General features: G+C 49.9%; 2 protein-coding genes across 6 annotated transcripts in view; one reads left to right on the top strand and one right to left on the bottom strand.

The window, feature by feature from the left end:
* Window positions 1-4,473: 4,473 nt before the first annotated feature.
* LOC311530343 (uncharacterized protein) lies at window positions 4,474-9,633 on the bottom strand. Its single transcript, XM_084646816.1, has 3 exons — window positions 9,396-9,633; window positions 8,212-8,333; window positions 4,474-7,601 (listed from the first exon to the last, which is right to left on the bottom strand). Exons 2-3 carry the CDS (start codon window positions 8,297-8,299, stop codon window positions 6,070-6,072), a joined length of 1,620 nt encoding a protein of 539 aa, XP_084502942.1. The 5' UTR covers window positions 8,300-8,333; window positions 9,396-9,633; the 3' UTR covers window positions 4,474-6,069.
* A 139-nt stretch (window positions 9,634-9,772) lies between these two features.
* Window positions 9,773-26,276, top strand: part of LOC311530340 (uncharacterized protein) — a 37,221-nt gene continuing 20,717 nt past the window's right edge. For 3 of the 5 annotated variants that reach the window (XM_084646811.1, XM_084646810.1, XM_084646807.1), the window contains exons 1-2: window positions 9,840-10,064; window positions 11,468-11,573. In XM_084646811.1, the coding sequence (XP_084502937.1) occupies window positions 11,540-11,573 (34 nt within the window). In that variant the 5' untranslated portion in view covers window positions 9,840-10,064; window positions 11,468-11,539. The other 2 variants (XM_084646808.1, XM_084646809.1) reach the window with 2 other exon arrangements.

The following is a 26,276-nucleotide window of genomic DNA, read 5'->3' as shown; positions in this document are numbered from 1 at the left end:
TCATAGTGGACTTGTACTGGGGCTGCCATGTCTTCATTGCAACTGTTAGCCATGCTAGCTAAACTGAAGCCAGCATGGGTATGCCTTCCCAAGCTGCCATCACACCTTAATTTGCAGTGCCAACCTGCCTTGAAAGATCTGTTCTAACTCTACTGCAGGTTATGGACTGGATGCAGGAATCCCCGGGTCTGATGCAGGAGGTGAAACTACATGATCAGAATGACCCCCTTCTGGCCTTAAAATCTATGGCTATATAAATCAGATCCTCTTTTGGACCCTGATTCAGCAAGGTATTTAGCACACCCCTAACTTCATGTGTGGGAACAGCTTCATTGAAGTCAATGGGCTCCCTAATGTGTTGAATGAGGGACTTTCCTTGAGTTACGCTGCCCTCTAGTGTTCATGAGTCATCAGAAGCATTGGGCATGCTGAAGTGAGTATGCATGAAATGATCTAACCTGTGAATATTGGGAGCAATTCAGACATTGACATGGCATTGCTGTGTCTATACCATGCATGTTGACTGCTAACGTTACCATCACCTAAACATCACCCCCTTTGCTGAAACAAATCTCATGGGATTTTTATTAAGTGACTAATGTTTAGACATGAGCTGCCTTTACACTGAAATAAGAGCATCCACACAGGGGTTTGCACTGGTTTAACTAAACGAGTTTATATGCACACCTTTAATTAAACTGGTTTAGACGAGCTCTTGTGTAAATAAGACTCAGGCCCAAAGGAGTCCTCTTTGAAAGCTGCTGTCTGTATGTATGAAGTCACCAAGGACTTGTCTACACCAGAAAGCTGCACCAGTATAACAAGGTGTGAATTGAAACTGGTTTTGATAAATAAGCGCAAACCCTAGCATAGGAGCTCTTATTCTGAAATAAGACTGTCTTATTCTGTTAACTTTCCAACCACAGTGGGGAAATCAGGCCCCTTTGTATCAGATCCTCAGCTGGTATAAACTGGCACACTTCTGTTGAGTAGCTATGCCCATTACACCCACTGGCTCTTGCTAGGAATATGTACTGCCTGAGTAGCTCACAGACACTTAAGTTCTCCACACAGCATCCCTGAGAGTCAGGGAAGTATTATTCCCATTGTGGGGAACTGGGGACCCAAGGAGCCAAAGACACACCCAAGGAGTCTGTAGCAGAGTCAGGATTTAAATCCAGATCTCCTTAGTTCTGGGCCAGCAGTTTAACCACAGTGTTGCTAATCTGCCCTGCAAGGTGCTGTTAGGAAAGTGGGGCTAATTCCATCTCTAGCAGAGAAATAACTGAAAACAGACCCAAGATAAATTCCCCCCCTTGTCTATTTTATTCACAATACACACACAGTCCCAGCTCCCCTTGACCAGAGATGGACCCGACAGCAAGGACAGTAGTGGAGCTTATGTCGAGTGAACATCATTCCCAGAACTCTAGCTAAAAAGCTCAGGGTTCAAGCCCCCATGCTAAACTACTACTCTACCTGGGCTCCTTGCTCCGGAGATGGGATTCTATGGCTGAAAAGAGACCTGCAGTGTATTGGAAAACAAAACCAGACCTGTGTCTTTGTTTCCTGGTGACGCAGAGCAAAGGCTGGAAAGATTTTATTTTTTGTAACTACATGTGTCTTTTTGGCTGCTTGTTTTTTACCTCTGAAATGTCAGGCATGTCAAGCCACATCTCCCCTGGCTAGGCTGGATGTCTTGTTGGGGCCTTAGAGATATCGACAGTGAGTCTTCATTGCAATATTTTTGAGCTGAGATGCCTAAAGCTTGGCTCCAAAATCCACATTTAGGCACCTAAAAATGACCTAATATATTAAATAATATAATTATTTAGGTGCCTAAATATGGACAGAGGAACCCACTGTTAGGCAAGCTTTTCAAACAGGGCTGCCTATAATTGTTAACATTGATGTTCTTTTTTCACAGGTGTTGAATAGGTACTGGAGTGAAACAGGTATTAATAAAAAAACAAAAAGTTTTACAATAGGCTGGTCAAAAATCCCTTCTCCTTCCAATTGCTCAATTTCCATTTTCTTGGGATGTCCTCTCTTCACTGGTTCTCCCAGGCACTGTAGAGTCTTCTACGGTAAACTAGACCAGAATTTCTAACATAAAAAACAAGCATAAAAGAAAGCAAAATCCCTTTGCAGGTCACCTTTAACTCCAGCCAATAGCCTTTTCTGCTTGGGCCATCGCTCAGCAGCATGTGTCGCTCCAGCCCAGCCAGGTAACCAAGTGTCCAGTCAAAGCCAATGCCCAGCTAGGATAACCCACTCTGGGGCTTCCCAACCGGCCCCATGTGAAAGGGCTGCTGCCTCCATGAGGGACGTAGGCTTTGTTGTCCAACATTTCCCACTATTGCGAGGGCCGGTTCAACTCCACCTGTGGTAAGAATGGGGTGAGTGCTACTTTAGGCAGGGCTCCAGGAACAGACCAGCATTTGAAGCACTGTGTTGACATGCACAGAATTAGCTTACACAGAAAAGTGCTTAACATGCTGGTAGCCACAAGTACTCAGTCTACATTAGGGCTCCCACTTCTCACATCAATGGAAAAACAGAACCAGTGGTAGCAGCGGTGGGACACTTTCAGGCCTTGTCTACACAGAGTTTTTGGACTAGATTAGCTATATGGGATAGGAGTTTGATTTTCCATCAGAATAGTACAGTGGGTACAGCCCCTAGTGCGGAGGCACTTATATTGGCATAAAGATGTCTTATGATGGTAGAGTTTATTCTCCTTCCTTTATGGGAACAGTTATACTGAGAGAGGACACCTTTGTACCAATACAACTCATGTGATCTTCGCCAACTGCTCCATCTCAAGTGTTGGGACAAGGTCAGCAATGAGGATATTTGTAGCCAAACCCAGCATCTGCTTTCATCAGCCCAGGTTCAGTTTCGGTGGCTTTCTTGGTACTGATGTATTATTAGGATGAATTAATAATACTAATGAATACTCCTCGGGGAAGTCTGCACAACTGTGCATTCGCAGAATTTATGTCCCCCACAAATTTCTTTGCTTCCCTGCAGAAAAATGACTTTCTGATGGGGAAGCAAAGGGAAGCCACAAGAGAGATCATGAGACCCTCCCCAGCAGTATGTTTTGGGTGCCCAGGGCAGCTGGCAGAGAGGTAAATCACTGTGGGGCAGGAGGCAGAACTGAGGAAGAGCCGGCTGGTGACTCCTACCCTGTGCCAGGCTCAGCTGCTAGTCTGGGTTGGGCTGTGGAGGACGGGACTTCCTCTTCCCCTGCACAGCATCCAGGGCCAGCTCAGACCCATCCCCAGATTTCTCCCACAGCTGCAAGAAGCTCTGCAAACTCCCTTCCCTGCCACTTCCTGCACTCATTGCTCCTCAGCTGCAGGGGGAGGGATAACTGTACAGAGAGCTTCTCCCTGCATCCACCCAACCCCTGTGCATCCAGACCCCCTCATATCCAGATCTTCCCGCTGACATTCACTCCCCTGCACCCAGAACCCCCCAACGAGCCCCACTCCCACTATACCCGGACCAACCCAACGAGCCACCTACACCTTGATCCCTACCCCACCAAGTCCCAACCAGTCGCACATGGATCCCCAGCCCACTGAGCCCCACTCCAGCATCTGGACCGCCCACTGAGCCCCACATACCCAGACCCCCCTGCCAAGCTCTATCCCCCTATACCCAGACCCCCCCTGCTGAGTCCCAACCACCTTCACCTGGATCCCCTGTCAAAGTCCCATTCCCACTGCACCAAGAACCCCCCAGCAAGCCCCTGTGCATCCAAATCACCTGCACACCTGGATCTCCCACTGAGCCGTCCACACCCAGATTGCCCCACAGAACCCTCTCAACCCATAACTGCATTCCCCCCACACTAAGATCCTGCCTTGCTTAGCCTACCTGGTGCATCTGGCACGGAGGGGCAGGGCCATGGGGTGTTTCTGGGGCAGGCCCTGTCCTTGCACTATGTCAGGATTGGGTGACGCCTCACCGCTGAGTCTGTGTCCCGGGAGGGAGCTGCACAGTGATCTCCCACCTCTGTACAGCCAGTGGCCAATGCTCCCTAATGCCATGCTGGAGCCTCCACATTTATTTGACAAATAAAATTTTCAGAATTTTAAAATATTGTGCACAGAATTTTAATTTTTTTGGCGCAGAATGCCCTCAGGAGTAATAATGAATTACGAAGTGCGGTTACCAAGGAACACTGCTACACAGCTAGCGATCACATGGTTGTCAAAGACTTTGATAAGCTCACCAGTGACGGACATAGACTGACCATCCAGCAAGACCATACTGAGGATCTAGCTACAAATCGATTCGGGTGGCGCTCAATCTGCAGGGAGGTTACACCCCTTTGGGATTTGCTGTGATGATTTTGATAACATTCATACTAAAGGGGGTGAGGGTTACACTGCTTTAACTGTACCCATCGAGTTAAGAAGCAACTCAACTTTGATGCACAGACAAGGCCGAAGCCTACTGTAGAGAAAGGACTAATTTATCACTGGGCATAAATGGGCAGAAATCCCTGGATGTCCATTGACACCAACAAAGAATCTGACCTCTAACAACAACAGATTTCCTGGTATGTAAATACCTCACAGATCCTTCCAAAAAGTGCAGCTGATGAAGCTCACGACCTTCTGAGCCCCAGCTTGGATAGCTAATTTCAGGAGTGACTAGCTTTCTTCCTTTACAGAAACTCACCCCCTCCATATCCCTAGAACAGTGGAGAGCAGGTTCTTGTCCCTCATGCTCTGAATTAGGATCGGGACTGGCAGGGCGTGTGTCTAAGGGAGATTTTCACACACGCAGGAAGTCGTTTGGAAGTCAACAGCCCCAGACTGCTCCATGGAGCTGGCAGAGGGCTTTGCTGAGGTGTTTGCCCCAGTCATCTCCTGCAGCTGTGAACTCCACAAGTTAATCACACTCTACCCTAAGGTTTTCTGTCTCTCATTCCTGCTGGAGTCAGGTGCATTACACACCAAGCTCTCTCCACTTCCCAGGCTCTCTCCATGCTGAGTCCCCTGCATTTCCCCTCCTGGATGGGATGGCTTGCGGGGGGTTCCGTGTGGCAGAGTTTCTTCTCTTCCTGGGTCCTGTCTGATCAGGAGGCAGGGATAGGGCATGGAAACCCAGAGAAGGAGTGGCAGTAAACTTGGTCCCATCCTCCTCAGTCTGGAGACCCCTAGCAGTGCCATATCTGCCCCACCAGCCCAGTCCACAGACATGCCAGTCCTCCATCACCCACATCCCTCTCTTGCTCCCACCACACAGACACTCCAATCCCCAAACACTTCATTTCCCCTCCCAGTCTGGTTCCCATCTTCCTCGCCACCTCCTGCCCCACCTGCCTGATCCCCAGATACTGCCTCCCACCCGATCCCCAGATACTGCCTCCCGCCCCAGCTCCGATCACCCATTCACCCTTGCCTCCACACTCCTGTAACTGCACTAACCGCAGTGGGGTTACTCCTGGTTTACACGGGGGTGAGCGAGAGGGGAATTGGCCCCAGTGACTCCAGTGGGGTTATTCCTGATTTACACCAGGGTGAATGAGAGGGGAATCAGCCCCCATGACTCTGGTGAGTATACTCCTGATTTACACCGGAGTGAGCGAGAGGGTAATCCGCCCTCAATCACACACCATTTAACATTCTCCCTCTCTTATTTTCACCCTACCCAGCCCCCTAGTACAGCCACCACTCTGCTCTACCTCCTACCTATCCTACCTACCTAATCTACCTTATCTACCTATATCCTCAGGGCTGATCCAGACCCCCATTGACATGGAGCCCTTCAAGGAGCTCCAGACTGGGACCTTACACTGCACCTGTCCCTGTGGCCCCAGAGTGCCCACAACGGGGTTGCCCGCTGCTCTCCTAGAGGTCTCAGCTACCCCTGCAGGTCGGCGATCCCCATGGTCAGATCCCTGTGAGGTAAGCCCCACTAATGCTCTGGCTGGCAGTGCATGGGGTTCACTCCCATGCTCAGAGAGGGGCAGCCAGGTCCAGGTGAGCTAAACCTCCAGCATGGGGGGGTTCCTCTCCCAGGTAAAGGGGGAAGAGGAGTTGATCTCTAGTAGGATGCGATCTCCTCCAGCGGCTTCTCCTCGGTGTGGCTCCTCAGGTGGCGGTACAGGTGAGAGCTGACGCTGAAGCGCCGTCCACACTGGGGGCAAGGGAAGGGCCGCTCTCCGGTGTGGGTGCGCCGGTGCTTGGCCAGAGCGGAGCCGTCAGCGAAGGCCTTTCCGCAGTCGGGGCAGGCATGGCAGGGGGCTTCACCTGCGTGGGCCCGCCGGTGCTTGTGGAAGTGCAGGGTGCTGTTGAAGCTCTTGCCGCAGTCGGTGCAGATGTGGGGCTGGCCGCCGGCATGGGTGCGCTGGTGCCGGTAGAGGTGGGAGGTGCGGCCAAAGCGCTTGCCGCAGTCGCCGCACTGGTAGGGGCGCTCCCCAGTGTGGATACGCTGGTGTCGTTCCCAGTGGGAGCTCCAGGAGAAGCTCTTGCCACAGTCGCCACAGCGGTAGGGCTTCTCGCCGCCGGTGTTGGCAGCGGCGGCACCGTGCAGGCTGCGCCGGTGCCGGGCATACTGCGCCCTCGCCCCGAAGCTCTTGCCGCACTCCTCGCAGTGGAAGGGCCCATCCCCTAGATGCAGGCGCTGGTGCTTGACCAGGGCCAGCCCATCGCCAAAGCCCTTGCCACACAGGGTGCATTTGTAGGGGCGCAGGCCGGTGTGGGTGCGCTGGTGCCGGTCGAAGTGCAGGGTGCTGTTGAAGCTGCGTCCACAGTAGGTGCAGATATAGGAGCGGCCCCCAGCGTGGGTGCGCTGGTGCCGGTAGAGGTGGGAGCTGCGGCTGAAGCACTTCCCGCACTCAGGGCACTGGTAGGGCTTCTCGCCGGTGTGGATGCGCTTGTGCCGGTCGAAGTGGGAGCTCCAGGAAAAGCTCTTCCCACAGTGGGTGCACTGGAAGGGCAGGCGCCCCGTGTGCAGCCGCTGGTGGGTCACCAGTTCCGTGTTGCGCCGGAAACTCTTGCCGCACTCCTCGCACTTGTAGGGCAGCCCCCGGGGCCGAGGAGTGGCAGGGTTAGGGGCACTCGCTGGCACCGGTGGTGGGGAGCTCTCGGGGCATGGGCAGGCCCGCTCGGCGGCATGGGCCCGCTGGTGGCGGTAGAGGTTGGAGCTGACATTGAAGCTCTTCCCGCAGTGCAGGCAGCGGAAGGGTTTCTCGCCAGTGTGGGTGCGCCGGTGCTTGCTGAAGTGCGAGCTGCAGCTGAAGGTCTTGCCACACTCGCCACACTCGTAGCTCTTCTGCAGCACGATGATGCTCTTGAAGTTCTGGAAGCTGGCGCCAGCTGACTTGCCCCCGCCGCCCCGCCGCTGCGCCGGCTTCCCGGGGGAGTCGATCTGCTGCACCACCGTCCAACGCAGGCTCTCACAGTCTGGACCCTGCTCCTCCGGGCTCCTGGCCCCAGCCCCCTCCAGCCTGCCCAGCAATGCTGGATCCAATTCCACGATCTCGGGGCCTTCCTCCCCGGCATTCTCCTCCTCAGTCTCACTTGCTGCCCTGTCCCCGGCTGGGGTAGGGAGAGAATCCGCACAGGAGTCAGGCCCTGCACAGGGGAGTGGAGGAACAAACCCAAATAACTGCTGGGGCACGCTGAAAGACCAGAAGTCAAATCTGCCCTCCCCCCACCCCAAACCCTTCCCTCTTAGAGCAGGGAGAAGAGGGGACCCACCCTGCCTCAACTTCCCATCTGCAGGTTCAGGGAGAAGGGAGCTACTGCCAGGGGTCAGGCTGAGTGGATGGGAAGCCCGGAGGATACACCTGCTGGAGACATGATCCTGAGGGAGCTGAAGGGGATTCTCACATTGATTTAACTCTTTCCTCACTTCTCGGGCTCTTATTTTCATTGAGCTTTGGGATACATGGTTCTTCCCCTTGTTCTCTTAGGGAAACCTCAGTCAATAGTAGGACTGGATAGACGTTTGCCCTATCTTCTCACCCTCACTCTTGCCTAGATGTCCTCCCAACTCTGCTTCTCTTGTGGAAACCTGTCCCTTTCCTCTGTCCCCAGGAGTCTGAGGGGAGTCTGTCCCTTTCACCACACAACCATCCTCCTTCCCGTTGTTCTGAGTTCTGTGGAAGGGTCCACAGGAGAACACTGCTCAGAAGCTGACCTGGCAGCTGCAAAGACCCCACAGCCTCCATGGGATACTTACTCAGAATCATCAGGGGATCATCATTCTCCTGTATGCCACCCCTGCACAAAGGTTTCTGATCAGGATCCACAGCAGCCCACTGATCCATGGTGAGATACACAGACCTCGAAGGCCACTAGCCCCTGAAACAAGAAGCATCCCCTCCTCTCAGTTCCACAATCCCATAAGGGCCTGGGATTGCTGCCCCTGCACCAGTCTGCTCGCACTACTGCTAAAGTCTACATAAACCCAAATGACATGCCTTGTTATTTCAAACCCAGACCTGTACCCCGTGTCATGAAACAAAATGGGGCAGAGCCCCTGGCCTTTCACCCGTGACCCAACCCCAGGTGACAATCTGCAAAAGTGTTCACAGATGCTGCCTAGTGGAATCTGGGAACATTTAAAAGGTTTATAAAAAGGTTTAAAAGTTTTTGCAAAGTTTCATATAGTGAGAGTTTGGGTGTCTATAAAAAATTGGGGGCCAGATCCTCATCTGGTGTAAATCAACTGTGGCTCCACTGAAGCCAAGGGAGAAAGACTGATTTACACCTGCTGAGGATGTGACCCGGTCTCTCCCTAGAGCCGGAAGGGCAAGGCAAGTGGGGAAGCTCATGCATGCATTTTAGTGGCAGCTGGCTGGAAGAGGGGAGAGGATCTGCTAAAGCAAGTATCTGAAATCTTTGCAGGTGCAGGCAGCAGGCAATGCAGGGAGGGCAGGTGCAGGGATTAGGGCATATATGGCTTTAGAATTCAAAGGGGAAGAAGACACAGAGATGCCCAACTCTCCTTGAAAGACAATGGGAGTCAGGTACCGATCTCCCTAAACCTTCAGAAATCCCAGCCTTTCTACCGAGCTAGGGTATTTCCTAACAGGGTAGCTGAAGAAGAAACGGACCAGTGCCGAAAGGAAGACTCCGAACAAAAGCCCTAGCATGCAGGAAGGAACTTTGCTCCCAGTGTCAACGTGACCTCAGGAATCACTCCCCGTGGGGCAAATTTTTGCTAGTACCAGTGGGAGTTACCAAACTTTTGGTTAATAAACCAGTGGCTAACAGCTATTGTTCCGCTGGCTGGCTCGGCTCCTGCAGGGGCTCAGGGGAGCCGGAGCCTGGGGGTGTCAGTGAGGGGACTGGTAGAGATGGGGGCCGTGTTTTTTTTCTGCCCAGCTCCAGCCCTTTCCCCCCGGGGTCTTTCTCAGTTACCTGCAGGCTCCGGCTCGGGAGCTGGTGTCGGCAGAGCCCGGGGCTGCTCTAGGACGCCAGGGCGACCAATTGCAACAATGAGAAAGTCCCTGGCTGGCAAGATCACACCTCCCCGGCGCAGCCCGGCTTCCCGGCTCACAATGGAGGCACCCTGATTTTTTTGCAGCTGCAATGAAAAAGAGCCAGCCCCACCACGGGCTGGGGGGATCCTTCTGTTCTGTATTGTCCCCCCTTCCTGTCTCCCCTCCTCCCACCCAGCACCTAGCTACAGCCACTCTCAGCTGCTCCATCCCCTTCCTGTGTCCTTCCCCATACCCAACCCGGGCTGCAACAAACCCGGGCGCTATAGGACTTTTTCTCACGGCACTGAGCGGCCCAGGGAAGCCCCGGCCCCTGCCGCCCGACATCAGCTCCCTGAACCGGAAGCTCCAGGTAATTGAGAGCGAGCGAACTCGGGGAAAGTGCTGGGGATGGGCAGGAAAGTGACTCGGGAAAGGGCTGCTTTCTACCGCTCCGGAGTCCCAGCGCTGCCGCTGCCCGCCCGGACACACCCCGGCTCTGCCTGCCCGTAGCGCCTGCACCAGCCCAAGCAGCCCCGGGAGAGCCAACGCGCCCCCCCCAGACCAATGCAACAATAAGCCCGTCTCCCCAGCCAGAGGAAGGAAGAGGGTAAGGCGACGGGAAGGGGCAGCAGGAGCAATCTGAGGAGGGAGGTTCCCGGCTCCCAGCCCTGCCCAGCCCCATTCCCTGCAGCACCCCGGGCAGATTGAACTTTCCTGGGACAAGGTGAGGAGCAGGGAGAGGAAAAGCCAGTTCCTGCCTCTGCCTGGTCCTCGCGCTGCTGGGAACCGTGTGTGTGAGGGGGCATCCCTGCGATCAGGGCTTCTCAACCTTTTTCTTTCTGACCCCCCCCCCCCGCTATAAAAACTCCATGGCTCAGTTGTGCCACAACCATTGTTTTCTGCATATAAAAGCCAGGGCCAGCGTTAGGGGGTAGCAAGCAGGGCTATTGCCCAGGGCCCCACACCACAGGGGGCCCCTGTGAAGCTAAGTTGCTCAGGCTTTGATTCGGCCCTGGGTGATGGAGCTTGGAACACCAGGCTTTAGCCCCTGCAGTGGAGCTTTGGCTTTCTGTCCTGGACCCCAGCAAGTCTAACACTGGCTCTGCTTGGTGGCCCCCCTGCAGCCTGCTCATGGTGCCCCAGGGGGCCCTGGACCTGTGGTTGAGAACCACTGCCTAGGGTTGCCAACCCTCCAGGAATTAAAGATTCATAGTTAAAGATTCTGTCATATGAGGAAACCTTCAGGAATACCTCCAACCAAAATTGGCAGCCCTAGGGATCGCCCAAAGTGGCACCTTCGATTCTGCATTTTTCTAGCATTTGGTTCAGAAACTCTTTTACTGGCGGGGGTGGGGGGGTTAATATAGGGAGAGGGGCTGGATCTGATCTGTAATAAAACGACTGAGCATGGTCCCAGGGTTGCAGAGTGTCTGTCTGCAGGGAAAGGCCAGGGGAACTGGGGGTGTGAAATTGACTAAAGCCCCTTCCAAAACTCTCCAGTCACCCTTCTCCTCATGACAGGCTGCAGAATCACATCCGCTTTTTGTTCCAGCTCCTCCCTGGCATGTTGGGCTCACTTGAGCACCATCGCTAGGAAGTTTCAACCCAAGACTTCTTAGCCCTGCCATAGCCCAAATATGGTCCCTACCGCTACCAAGAGAAAGGAGACCAGAGAAATGGGAGTGCAGGGAGCTCATGATGTGCCTGGCTGTGCTCCATTAGAATAAAGATCCTGCCCCAATCCTGTATCCCTGCTGTCAGTGGTCTACTACATTTGTAGGGCCAGAGAAGCCATTCAGGGGGAGATGACTGTCTGGTACTCACCCAGAAATGCGGGTTGGCTTGGCGGGGGGGCTAGAAAGAATCATATGGGAATGTATAACCATCACTTTAAGGGAGGGACATGTAGGAGAGAGAGAGCAGAGAGACCGACTTAGGGGTCCTGTGGCTGAGCTGGTGGGATTGTGGCTGGGACAGCAGGTTCTGAATGAGGGTCTCTGGCTGTTTCAGGGACTGTCAAGGAGGCGGCTGTGTATTCCACTGAGGGGCAGTGAGTGAGCTAATCTGGATCCCACAGACGAGATGCAGGAGAACTATGAGAATGTGATCTCATTGGGTAAGGATCCCTGCACCCTCTGGTGTTAGACGGTGGGGGTGACGGGTGGGAGGTGTGTCCCTCAAAGTGCCTGGGTCAGATTCTCCCCTCCTCTGTAGCCTTCAGGGGGATCAGCCCCATAGTCCGCAGAACCCATTTGAGAGAGCCTGTCCCCTCCATGCCTCCCAGATTCAGGAACATAATACTGGTGGTGCTAATATATGGATTGATCCCTGGGTGAGGTTCTCTGGCCCTTGTTAGGCAGGAGGTCAGACTAGATGGTCATAATGGCCCTTTATGGTCTTTAAATCTATGAATCTCCTCCTCTCCAGGGCTTTCTATGTGGTGGTGCAGGCTTAGCTACTTGTCCAGACACACAGACAGTGTTGCTGCGCCTCCCCTTCCCAGGACTGGCTCCACCCCTAGGCAAGGCTTTGGAGTGGAGCCCGCGGAGCAGCTCCGGAGCAGTGGAGCTGCAGATTTTTGCCTGGAGCTGGAGCGGAGCCGGAGCACAACTCCAGAGCCCTGCCCAGGGGCAGGTTTAGACACAGATGAGGGGTTAAACACTTAGTGCTGTGACTGCATCATCATATCCCCTGGTCTATGGGGATGGTGGAGGAATGACCCCTCCTCCTCCAGCAAAATCTGCCCCTCCCACTCCATGAGCAGATTCCTATCTGTTTCGATGCCAGGTCCCCCCAGCCCAGAGTTAAAATAGTAGCATGGTCATTGTAACAAATGACTATTTCTGCAGCATCATTGGGATGCTAGATACTTTATAGAAATAGAAGAAGGGATGATTCTTTGCCCTCAGAAGTTCACAGTATGTTGGAAACTGGGGTGGGGATAACAACAGACAAAGGGTGGAGGAGAGCTACTCTAAATAAAGATTCTGAGATCCATTTAGCTTTCATTGCCTTTGCATCATTTTAGTGCCAGATTAATTTGTCCTTCCCCTTGGTTTCTTATCCTGGGAGGATTATACAGAGTTTTGCTTTAGCAGAAACTTAGGTTACTAGTTTTGCCCTCCTTTCCCCCTAAACAACATCACCATCACTGTTAGGAGGAAACGGTTAAGGTTGAAGGTGTATCTCAGATGAGAGGCCCTGATTCCTAGAAAATGCATCCGATGAAGTGAGTTGTAGCTCACGAAAGCTTATGCTCAAATAAATTTGTTAGTCTCTAAGATGCCACAAGTACTCCTTTTCTTTTTGAGAAAATGGATTGTAATTAATTTCCACAGGCTAATTCTTCTACCTCCAGAAGGAGCTCAGAAGAGTGAGGGTCAGATCCTATTTAGATTGAAAGCTCATCAGGGCATGGGCTATATCTTACTCTGTGTCTGTACAGTGCGCAGCACAGTGGGGACCCTGATCTAATTTGGGATCGCTAGGTGCTACTGCAATACAATTAATAATAATTAATGAAGTTAGCAAGCTAATCCTGCCAATTGCTGTAAATCAGCAGGCGCTTGCCAGTTTATATTAGCTGAGGATCTGGCCTTGAATGTCTCAAGCTCACCAGTTACTACTAGCAGCACTTCACTCCTGCTGTATATTTCATCTACATTAGCTATCACCCCTGCTTCTTGCACCTCTCCAGCCAGCCTAACTTTAATCACTTTTCATTTGCACAAATACATGTAAATTAAAGAGCATATTAGTAATGATTGTAAAATCCCATCTCCAATAACTATTTCCTAATGTTTTTTGTTCACCAGTTTTCCACTTGTTTTAGTGTTGATTTCTCTCTTGCCATATTTCTTTATACTATTTTATTTTAATTTGATTCCGAATCATGAATGGTGCCCAGACACTGGCTCTGAATCCCCTGAGAATGATTTAATGTTATAAGCCCAAAACTGCATTTGTACCAAGTGGCAGATCATAATCATCCATATATCAGCCTCCACTGAGGCCTTCTACCTCTCTTCACAGCCCAGGAGAAACAAATGCAGCATGTTTCGAAATTTAGCAAATCTGGGCCATTTTGGAGTTTGTATATGTATAATTAATGTGCGAATGAAGAGTCGCCATACAGCCTGAATGTACAGAGACACCCTTGTTTTTCCTTGTTGTCCCTGTGTTTTGGGAACTTCTTTTGGAATTCTAGAAATGTGCCAGATTTTAATTTCATCAGACAAAATATTTGGGTTCGTTTATAGTTACAAAGTGTTTGTTCCAGATGTGTTGCTCTAGTGGTAGAATTGACTCTGTGTTTGCCTGGCTGGCGGAATCAGGTTTGGAGTTGTTTGGAGGAATGGTGTTTGGAGTGAGGAGAAAAGTTGAATGAGCATAGATCGTCTCAGAGCTGTTCTTTTGCTCAGAGTGAATGCTAATGACACTCGGTCACAATCTCATGGTAAACTCATGCAGACACTGAGTTACTGAGAACAATCTTTTACTCCCACGTGGCTGTTGAGTTGGAAGCAGTCAGTAGCAAAATCAGCCCATTTTTTTTTTAAAAGTTCTCTTGTTTTTGCAATAACTATTTTGTGACTCTAAAAAAATTCACCACAGAAGTGCTCTGGTTTTTTTTTTTTTAAATATAATCAGCTTAAGGCATGAGGTATAGAAAGAGTTGTAAAGTAAAAAATAGAAATAATTAAGACTAACAATTACTAATAAAGAAATATGAAGTAAACAGAGAGATCATATGCACTGGAAAAGGCCAAATATAGTGTCCATCTATAAAAAGGGAAATAAGGACAACCTGGGGAATTACAGACCAGGCAATTTAATTTCAGTACCTGGAAAGATAATGGAGCAAATAATCAAGCAATCAGTTTGCAAACACCGAGAAAATAATAAGGTGATAAATAACAGTCAGCATGGATTTGTCAAGAACAAATCGTGTCAAACCAACCTGATAGCTTTCTTTGACAGGGTAACAAGCCTTGTGGATCGGGGGGAAGTGGTAGATGTGGTATATCTTAACTTTAGCAAGGCTTCTGATGCTGTCTCGCATAACCTTCTCATAAACAAACTAGGGAAATACAATCTAGATGGAGCTACTATAAGGTGGGTGCATAACTGGTTGGAAAATCATTCCCAAAGAGTAGTTATCAGTGGTTCACACTCATGCTGAAAGGGCATAATGAGTGGGGTCCCGCAGGGATTGGTTCTGGGTCCGGTTCTGTTCAATATCTTCATCAATGATTTAGATAATGGCATAGAGAGTACACTTATAAAGTTTGCAGACAATACCAAGCTGGGAGGGGTTGCAAGTGCTTTGGAAGATAGGATTAAAATTCAAAATGATCTGGACAAACTGGAGAAATGGTCTGAAGTAAATAGGATGAAATTCAATAAGGATAAATGCAAAGTACTCCACTTAGGAAGGAACAATCAATTGAACACATACAAAACGGGAAATGACTGCCTAGGAAGGAGTACTGCGGAAAGGGATCTGTGGGACATAGTGGGTCACAAGCTAAATATGAGTCAACAGTGTAACACTGTTGAAAAAAAAGCAAACATCATTCTGGGATGTATTAGCAGGAGTATTGTAAGCAAGACACGAGAAGTAATTCTTCTGCTCTACTCTGCGCTGATTAGGCCTCAACTGGAGTATTGTGTCCAGTTCTGAGTGCCACATTTCAGGAGAGATGTGGACAAATTGGAGAAAGTCCAGAGAAGAGCAACAAAAATGATTAGAGGTCTAGAAAACATGACCTATGAGGGAAGATTGAAAAAACTGGGTTTGTTTAGTCTAGAAAAGCGAAGACTGAGAGGGGACATGATAACAGTTTTCAAGTACATAAAAGGTTGTTACAAGGAGGAGGGAGAAAAATTGTTCTTCTTAACCTCTGAGGATAGGACAAGAAGCAATGGGCTTAAATTGGAACAAGGGAGGTTTAGGTTGGACATTAGGAAAAAATTCCTAACTGTCAGGGTGGTTAAGCACTACAATAAATTGCCTGGGGAGGTTGTGGAATCTCCATCATTGGAGATTTTTAAGACCAGGTTAAAACACCTGTCCGGTATGGTCTAGATAATACTTAGCCCTGCCTTGAGTGCAGGGGACTGGACTAGATGACCTCTCAAGGTCCCTTCCAGTTCTATGATTCTATGATTTCTATATTTGATTGACCAGAATCATAGAAGATTAGGGTTGGAAGAGACATCATGAGGTCATCTAGTCCAACCCCTGCTCAAAGCAGGACCAACACCAACTAAATCATCCCAGCCAGAGCTTTATCAAACCGGGCCTTAAAAACCTCTAAAAATAAATCTTAAGGCCTTAGTTCTCCAAAGATTTATGTATATACTTAACTTCGTTTACTGTGGGTCAGATCCTCAGCTTGTATAAATCGTCACAGCTCAGTTGAAGTCTATGAAGATACAACAGTTTACGACAGCTGAAGATCTGTCCCTGTGAGTTGTGCCATTGAAGGCAATAGGGGTTTTACCTCTGGTTTCAATGGGAGCAGAGTAAGACCAATGCTGAGCCCTTTTGAAAATCTTGTCCTTAGTGTATCAAAAAAAAGGGAGGGAGAGAGATTTGTAAGGGAAAAGTCAAATGCAAATTGAAAATCCTTTTCTGACTCAATGGTGGGAAACACATTCTTAAAGCTAAGGATCTAAATGAACAGATGTCCACATATATATTTAATTATGTCTCTAACTTGAAGTCATCTACATCTGTTTACTGTAGCAGGAAGATATCATATTGCTCTATTCGAGTATCCCATAATGGATGACAGCCACAAACAAATTTACTGTAGATACTGGAGTACCAACACCACAGGATTTTTTGTAAAAATGAGGAATCCTAGAATCATAGAATATCAGGGTTGGAAGGGACCTCAGGAGGTCATCTAGTCCAACCCCCTGCTCAAAGCAGGACCAATCCCCAACTAAATCATCCCAGCCAGGGCTTTGTCAAGCCTGACCTTAAAAACCTCTAAGGAAGGAGATTCCACCACCTCCCTAGGTAACGCCTTCCAGTGTTTCACCACCCTCCTAGTGAAAAAGTTTTTCCTAATATCCAACCTAAACCTCCCCCACTGCAACTTGAGACCATTACTCCTTGTTCTGTCATCAGCTACCACTGAGAACAGTCTAGATCTATCCTCTTTGGAACCCCCTTTCAGGTAGTTGAAAGCAACTATCAAATCCCCCCTCATTCTTCTCTTCTGCAAACTAAACAATCCTCATAAGTCATGTGTTCCAGTCCCCTAATCATTTTTGTTGCCCTCCGCTGGACTCTTTCCAATTTTTCCACATCCTTCTTGTAGTGTGGGGCCCAAAACTGGACACAGTACTCCAGATGAGGCCTCATCAATGTTGAATAGAGGGGAACGATCACGTCCCTCGATCTGCTGGCAGTGCCCCTACATATACATCCCAAAATGCCATTGTCCTTCTTGTCAACAAGGGCACGCTGTTGATTCATATCCAGCTTCTCGTCCACTGTAACCCCTAGGTCCTTTTCTGCCGAACTGCTGCCGAGCCATTTGGTCCCTAGTCTGTAGTGGTGCATGGGATTGTTCTGTCCTAAGTGCAGGACTCTGCACTTGTCCTTGTTGAACCTCATCAGATTTCTTTTGGCCCAATCCTCTAATTTATCTAGGGCCCTCTGTATCCTATCCCTACCCTCCAGCGTATCTACCTCTCCTCCCAGTTTAGTGTCATCTGCAAACTTGCTGAGGGTGCAATCCACACCATCCTCCAGATCATTTATGAAGATATTGAACAAAACCGTCCCAAGGACCGACCCTTGGGGCACTCCACTTGATACCGGCTGCCAACTAAACATGGAGCCATTGATCACTACCCGTTGAGCCTGACAATCTAGCCAACTTTCTATCCATCTTATAGTCCATTCATCCAGCCCATACTTCTTTAACTTGCTGGCAAGAATACTGTGGGAGACCATGTCAAAAGCTTTGCTAAAGTCAAGGAACAACACGTCCAACGCTTTCCCCTCATCCACAGAGCCAGTTATCTTGTCATAGAAGGCAATTAGATTAGTCAGGCATGACTTTCCCTTGGTGAATCCATGCTGACTGTTCCTGATCACTTTCCTCTCCTCGAAGTGCTTCAGAATTGATTCCTTGAGGACCTGCTCCATGATTTTTCCAGGGACTGAGGTGAGGCTGACTGGCCTGTAGTTCCCAGGATCCTCCTCCTTCCTTTTTTTAAAGATGGGCACTACATTAGCCTTTTTCCAGTCGTCCGGGACTTCCCCTGATCGACATGAGTTTTCAAAGATAATGGCCTATGGCTCTGCAATCACATCCGCCAACTCCTTTAGCACTCTTGGATGCAGCACGTCCGGCCCCATGGACTTGTGCTCGTCCAGCTTTTCTAAATAGTCCCGAACCACTTCTTTCTCCACAGAGGGCTGGCCATCTATTCCCCATGTTGTGATGCCCAGTGCAGTAGTCTGGGAGCTGACCTTATTCATGAAGTCAGAGGCAAAAAAAGCATTGAGTACATTAGCTTTTTCCACATCCTTTGTCACTAGGTTGCCTCCCCCATTCAGTAAGGGGCCCACACTTTCCTTGACTTTCTTCTTGTTGCTAACATACCTGAAGAAACCCTTCTTGTTACTCTTAACATCTCTTGTTAGCTGCAACTCCAGGTTGATTTGGCCTTCCTGATTCAAGGAAATAACCATGAATGTTATTGATATATCTGTACGCAAAGATATATTTACATTGTACAATTATGTACATACAGTAGACCCTCAGAGTTACGAACACCAGAGTTATGTATTGACCAGTCAATTACACACCTCATTTGGAACCAGAAGTACGCAATCAGGCAGCAGCAGCGACAAAAAAAAAACCAAAAAAACAAAAACCCCCCAAACCAACCAAATACAGTACTGTGTTAAACGTAAACTACTAAAAAAATAAAGGGAAAACAGCATTTTTCTTTTGCAGAGTAAAGTTTCAAAGCTGTATTAAGTCAATGTTCTGCTATAAACTTTTGAAAGAACAACCATAACATTTTGTTCAGAATTACAAACATTTCAGAGTTACGAACAACCTCTATTCCCAAGATGTTCGTAATTCTGAAGTTCTACTTTAATACTATCAGTAAGGCTGTGAGTCTGTCGTGGAGGTCACGGAAGTCACGGATTTGGAGACTTTCTAGGACCTCCGTGACTTCTGCAGCAGCTGTTGCAGCTGGTCTGGGAGTTTCCTGAGCAGCTCAAGCAGCCCCCAGGCCAGGCGTACTGGCCGCTGCTGGGGCAGTCTCGGGCCACCAGCCCTCCGAGCAGCAGTGGTGGTCTTGGGCCACGCGCTGCGCTCTCCCTGCTCCCTTCTGAGCACCAGCACCCCTGCCCTAGAGCACTTGTGGCGCCCCTGGAGCCCCCCCTCCAGAGCACCCAAGATTTAGTCAGGGCTATATAGTACAAGCCATGGACAGGTCATGGGCTGTGAATTTTTGTTTACTGCCTGTGATCTGTCCATGACTTTTACTAAAAATACCCGTGACTAAGTCTTAGCCTTAACTATCAGCAGCTAAGGGTCCAGGGGGCTCCTTACATATATCAATTCACTATGCCCCTGATTAACCAGTGTATTTAAACCCATGCTTCTTTCCTAGATTTAATAGATTATCAAGCCAGAGGGGATCATGTAGTCTGACCTCCTGTATAACTATAAATATATGAGTAATCCCATCCTTCTTCAGCAAATCATGTAAACACATGCTTAATTTTAAGCATTTGAGTAACTTCAATGGCCTAGACTCACAAAAGTGCTTGGGTGCCTAAATAATTTAGGCTACACTGAGATTCACAAAACTTCAGTGCCTTAGGTACTTATGTTTCTGCCTCTGAGTGTGAGCACTGTTGCCTCCCTCTAGGTGCCTGTCTGCTGCCTAAGCCCTGGAGAGATCCACAAACCAGGGGAAGTTAGGTTTTCAGCTACCTAAATCATGTGCGAGGCCCAATCTGGTCTGAGCACGCTGACTGTATTGGGGCCCTCTAGGCGAGTTTACACAAAAGTCGGAGGGAGAGGAGGCACCTAATCCACTTAGTTGGATTTTCAAAAGTGCTTATCTGCATCTTTAGGCACCTAAATACCCTTACAAATCTGGCCCAAAGTGAGTCCTTATGAATGGTGACATGATCTATAGAATCATAGAATATCAGGGTTGGAAGGGACCCCAGAAGGTCATCTAGTCCAACCCCCTGCTCAAAGCAGGACCAATTCCCAGTTAAATCATCCCAGCCAGGGCTTTGTCAAGCCTGACCTTAAAAACCTCTAAGGAAGGAGATTCTACCACCTTCCTAGGTAACGCATTCCAGTGTTTCACCACCCTCTTAGTGAAAAAGTTTTTCCTAATATCCAATCTAAACCTCCCCCACTGCAACTTGATCTCATTGTTTCCACTTGCTATGTTTCAAGAGCATTTTGCATCTTTCATATTGTCTGGAAGTCTGCCTTCAGTACTACAAATTGCATCCTGATACTCAGACGTTTTGTAAGGCTTTCATAACCCTGTCGTACAATGTCCTCTGACTGTATTTTGGTCCTTGCGGAATGCAATTCCTTCAATGCTGAGTGTGCATTTGCCTGTGAAAACTCACCCCTCTGCAAAGGGCCACTTAAGCGGTGCTTAGAACTTATGCTGCTGATGGCTAGATTTCTAAAAGGGCCCAATTATTATTAAATATTGATGTTATGGTAGCGCTCAGAGGTCTCCGTTGGGATCAGAGCCCTATTGTGTTGGGTGCTGTACAAACAGACAGAGAAAATCCCAGCCCTGAAGAACTTATGATTAAATGACACAACCAGACAAAGGGGACAGGGATACAACCTAAAAGCAAGTGAACATGGCAAAGAATTTGCACCGTTTAATTAGTATTTCAATCAGAGCTGTGTGAATAACTGACTTTTTGGTTCACAGTTCAGTTCCAAAAAAAACAAAACAAATTTTATTTTCAGATCCAATACAATGCTTTGTTTGACCTGAAATGAAATGGTTTGTTTAGATTTTGAGCGTTTTTTCAAGTTCTTAATTTTTCTAAAATTTAAGGAAATTTCTAAAAGAAAAGTAATTTTGAATAGAAAAATAGAAATGTTTTGATTTTTTTTTTATTATTTTTTTCTTGACTGAAAGAATGTGGGGAATTTGACATGAATTTGTGAAATAATAATAAAGTCTAATACAAATAACAAAGTCTAATACAATAAGCGATAACTTGATCTGACTTGTTAGTGAATTGGCAAAATGCACATGACCGCAGGCCTCAGCTGGAGCAGCATGATTCATATGGGGTGTTTTCTTCCCTTTTCCCTAGCCCACACAAAATCATTTACCATTGACAGAAACTGATTAGGTTTGGCTGAAAGTGGGGGGCTCGATACAGGAATCATTGGATGAAACTCTGGCCTATGTTGTACAGGAGTTCAGACTAGATGGTCCCTTCTGGCTTAACATCAATGAAGAAGCAAAGCATCTGGAGAGGTATAGAGACACTATGGAGGAGCAGGGTATAAAGACCAAGGGAGAGGGGGAAAGTGCATGGGAAGGGAGAGATGGAGCAAGGGAGAGCTGGCGTGATAGAGGACGACTGCGGCTGTGGTTAGTCTAACTGCTAACATAAGTCTTGGGAGACCTGCATTCAATTCCCTGCTTTGCCCCAGATAGGGTTCCATATTTGAACATTCAAAAAGAGGACACTCCCCGGGGTGGAGGGTGGTATTTGCTTGTGCGCCCCTGCCCCTTCCCAATTCCAACCCCTTCCCCAGATTCTCTGCCCCCTCCCTGCCTCATTGGACGCCTTCCCCAAATCCCCAGCCCCGCCTCCTCCCCTGAGCACGCCGCGTTCCCCTTCCTCCCCGCTCCCTCCCAGCCGCATGAAACAGCTGTTTCGCGGCGCAAGCACTGGGAGCTGGGGGAAAAAGCGGCACTCTCTCAAGTGATCAACATTCACTCTCTTTCTTGAATGATCAACTCTTCTTTGGGGAAAAATAATAATGGCAAAATCCCAGACGTTTAAATTTAATTTAAAAATTCCTCCCGGATGGCGATTTAAGAACCAAAAAGCTGGACATGTCCAGGAAAATACGGACATATGGTAACCCTAGCCCCAGATTTCCTATGTGACAGCCACTATCCCTTAGCCTCTCTATGCCTCATCTCCCCTGTCTGAAACACAGAGACAGTGGCAGGGCCCTGCCTCCCAGGAGTGTGGTGAGGCTAAAGATTGTGAGGAGCTCAGATACTATGGTGATGGGGCTGTATAAGTAGCTTAGATAGCTGTGGGGCTGGATGGCTAGAGGCGGTGTATGACTCTGCCTTCCCTTTAGACCCCCACATCCAGGTTCTGTGAGACTCTTGCCATTTTCCCCCTACACCCAGGCTCTCTCTCTCCATGCCTTTAACCCCCTCCTCTCTGCCCCCATCAGACACAAAGCCTCTCTCCCCAGGGTCCCACTTCTCTCTCTTACTCCCATTGGGGGCAGAGGGTGGGTGAGGAGTGCACTAGGCCCTGTCTCCTTGGTTACAGTGCAGAAGGGAAGCTATAGGACTTCAAACCATGGGCAGTGGGATAGAAGGGAAATGGGAACCAATCCATGAGGGAATTCTGGGGGCCAGCCAGAAATGGTGGGGGAGTTATGGTAGGTAGCCAGAGAGAACAGGGAGTGAGGATGGGGGAAGTTGAGGAGGAGGGAGGGAGGCAGAGATGTAGGTACTGTGTGTATGGGAGTGAGGGATTTTTGGAAGAGGAGGCTGTTTATGCAAATGAGTTGATGCATGTTTATCATTATGCAAATATGATATTACCTTGTTTGCATAGACTTTCCCACTCAGTGCCCCAGAGCCAGCCCCTCCACCGACTTGTATGGAGCTAGGCCAGGGCTGAATGTGGCATGTTCATTTTGAAGCCAGGTTTGTCACCATGAGTCCGGATTGTGTCGGAAAGAACGAGGAGCAGGCTCTGAGAAGCAGAATGAAATAGAATTGTTCTTTTTCAAGTGATTGTTCACGTTGATTCTAATCAGATGTGCGCGTGCCGCGTGCATGGTCATCAGAAACTTTTTCCCTCAGCAGTTCCCATTGGGTCGGCCAGGGAGCCCCCTGGAGTGGCGCCCTGATGGCGCTCAATATATCTTAGAATCATAGAATATCAGGGTTGGAAGGGACCTCATGAGGTCATCTAGTCCAACCCCCTGCTCAAAGCAGGACCAATCCCCAATTAAATCATCCCAGCCAGGGCTTTGTGACCCTGCCGAGCCGACCCCCCTTCAGTTCCCTTCTTACCGTCCGTGGCAGCGTTGGAACTGCATTTTGCTTGCATGCAAGTGTTCCCTTAGCTATTACTTAGTCCTACAGAATCTTTTGTTTTGTGGTTGGTTTATTGTTCGGTAGTTAGGATAGTCTTGGTGAGTAGGTCATTCTCCCTTCCCCCCACCTTGGGTTTCCGGGCATGCCTCAGGTCCAAGGATTTAAATCTTGCGGTGTATGCAAGAAGCCTATGCCCAATAGCGACCCTCACGACTCGTGCTGGAGGTGTCTAGGGGAGGCGCATCAGTCCGAGCGCGGTCAGATCTGTAAGGCTTTCAAGCCCAGGACTATGAAGGAACGTGACTTCCATTTGAAGCAGCTATTATTGGAAGCCGCACTTGGTCCAGCAGCACCTGACTACCAAGTCCCAGGCCCAAGCTTGGTGTGGAGCGCCCGGTGTCAGACCACGAATTGGTACAGGAAGGATTCTGGTGCTAGAGACCCTCAGTAATGGAAATTCCTGACGCCGCAGTACGGAGCAGCGCCCTGGCACCGGTCAACATCCCCAGTGCCCCACAAGCGCCATAAGAAGGCGGACAGAGGGCACTCTCCTCAGAGAGCGAGACCATCTGGGGAGACTTTGCTGCCCCAGAGGAAGGACTCAACTTCCAAGCAGCAAGACCTTGTGCCGTTGACTCTGGGGCCCCAGTTGGCACCGTTGAGCCCACTTAGTGACTTTCCGGCTGGGCAGTGCTTTGTGGAGGAGTTGGAACTCCCCTCCACCCCAGATACTTTCCAGCCTGCAAAAGAGCTTATAGAAAGTACTGTGCCTCAGCCCCTTGCTGTTAGAGAGAAGCCTCCGGCACCGCCCAGACAGGTGCCATCTAGAGGCAACCCTACAATGATGAGGCCCTCTTCATTGCCAGACCGGCATCGTTCCTGGCACTGTTCCCAGTCTACATCACTGCAACACACACCCCCTACCCCGACACCGACCTCAGTACAAGATCACCTGGAGCAGGGAGCACAACAATCTGTGTCTCCAGCACCGAGAGGTTGGCACCGATCATGGTCACCCTCTATCGGCCGGTACCGAGACACGGCACCGGAACACAGGAGACATTCTCCGGCACCGGACTCACAGCACCGGTCTAAGTTGTAGGACAGCTGGCACCGATCCTCTACATGATCGTCGCAACTCTAATCCCCAACTTCCTTTTCTCAGCACCGACCACCAGCTTGAGGATCGTCGGCACCGCCGTGGTCATTGCCTTCGGGATCCTCGGACTGTGAGGCTGACTCCTACTACTTGTGACGCAGTAGGCACAGTTCAGATAAGCGCCGGAGATACACACAGTCGACCTGGAAGCCACAATGGCCACCCGCTGCACGATGGCCCTTCTGGACCCCCTGGGCTTACCATCAACCCCATCCAGGGTTTCTAGGTCTGTGACATCGTGGTATCATCCTGCACAGTCACCGGTGGATAGACCCACGCCTTGTGCTACAGAGGCGACCCTATCCAGACCTCCCCTCATTCTACAGATGGGATAATGGAACTGGCTCCAGACCCACCCACAGCTCAGGTCACATATGACCATGCCAAACAACTGGACACCAATGCTACCCAGGAGCAACCTGGGCACATAGTGGGCCACGATGACCCTGTTCCCCCAGTGGCCTCCTCGTCAACTTTGCCTGATGAGGCAGTGGCAGGAGCATCAGCTTCAGGTCCTCCGTACATTGACCATAGGGTGCACCAGGACCTGCTCCGCTGCATTGCCAGTAACATGGGCCTACAGGCGGAGGAAGTCATTGAGTCAGAGGACCTGGTGGTGGACATTCTCGCTCTGGAAGGCAGGAAAATTTATGCCGTGGGGGTCTACAGCTGAGGACAGCTAACCAACAAGCTATCCTCAGCAGGTATAGTTTTAATTCATGGGACTCCATGTCCAAATACAAGGAGTTGCTCCCCACTGAGTCGAAGGCTGAGTTCTTGGCTCTGGTCAAGGAAGGGAAGGCAGTGGCCAGGACATCCTTGCTGGCTTCACTCAACTGGGCTGACTCTGTGGCATGTACCGTCTCCTCTGGGGTGGTCATGAGGAGAACTGCATGGCTCCAAGTTTCCGGGCTTCCACCGGAAGTTCAACAGACCCTGCAGGACCTTCCCTTTGAGGGCACAGGGCTGTTTTCGGACCAGACAGATTCGAGGCTCCACAGCCTAAAGGACTTGAGGGCAACTATGAAATCTCTGGGGAATCACACTCCTGCTACCCAGAGAAAGTCCTTCAAGCCTTAGCCCTTACCACGCAGAGGCAATGCCAACCCCGCCCAAGGCAGGATACATACCGCCGTAGGGGCAGGAATACCAGGCGTAGACCTTCCAACCCTCCCTTGAGCCAAGGGCAGGGCCCGACCAAGCCATCGTCGGGGTCCAAGCAAGGGTTTTGAAGGGATGCCCGAGAATGGCGTACCAGCCACTATCCCGGATCCTTCTGAACCGTCTATCCCACTTCTGTCGTGCATGGTCCCATATAACATTGGACCGCTGGATTCTTCGCATGGTAGAGGTGGGATATTCTCTCCAATTCTGCTCCTCCCCTTCCTCCCACCCCCCTTTCCTATCCCTCTTCAGGGACCCCTTTCACGAGCAACTCCTTATCCAGGAGGTGCAATCGCTCCTCACTATAGGGGTAGTGGAGGAGGTTCCTCAGGGAGCTAAAGGGCAAGGGATGCTACTCCCATTATTTCCTAAACCCCAAGGCAAAGGGGGGGTCTCAGACCCATCTTAGATCTGCAAGGATTCAATCAGTTCATGGTAAAGTTTAAGTTCCGCATGGTCTCCCTGAGCGCAATTATTCCCTCCGTGAATCCGAGGTACTGGTACGCTGCCCTCGACATGAAAGACACGTACTTTCATATAGCCGTTTGGTCAGCCCACAGACGTTTCCTGAGGTTCGTTGTTAACCGCATACATTATCAGTTCAAAGTGCTCCCATTCGGGTTATCAACAGCCTCCTGGGTGTTCACCAAATGCAAGTCTGAGGTTGCGGCTTTTCTCCGCAAGAAGCAGGTGTATCCCTACCTCAACAACTGGCTGCTGCAGGGACGCACCAGGAAGCAGGTGGAGTCCCAGGTCCAGTTGGTCAGAGAGACCTTCCAGAGGCTGGTTCTTCTCCTCAATCTGGACAAGTCGACATTGTCACCCACCCAACAAATAGAATTCATTGGGGTAGTGTTGGACTTGGTTCAGGCAAGAGCCATTCCACCAAAGCCCAGATTCCAGTAGGCTGGTGGTTGGACCCTCGCATGGTCTGCGAAGGAGTCCCATTTAGCAGCACTCAACCATCCATGACCTTAGTAACGGATGCGTTAGACCTGGGGTGGGGGCACACCTAGGAGACCTACAGACTCAGGGTAGATGGTCGCAGTCCGAGATCCCGCTTTACATCAATATAAAGGAACTCAGAGCAGTGAGACTAGCCTTCCAGACCTTCCATACCATATTGCAAGCACAGTGCGTGGCGGT

Source organism: Lepidochelys olivacea (genome assembly GCF_965140295.1).
Source record: "Lepidochelys olivacea isolate rLepOli2 genome assembly, chromosome: 14".
NCBI lineage: Eukaryota > Metazoa > Chordata > Testudines > Cheloniidae > Lepidochelys > Lepidochelys olivacea.
This window is presented reverse-complemented; position numbering and strand designations above follow the sequence as displayed.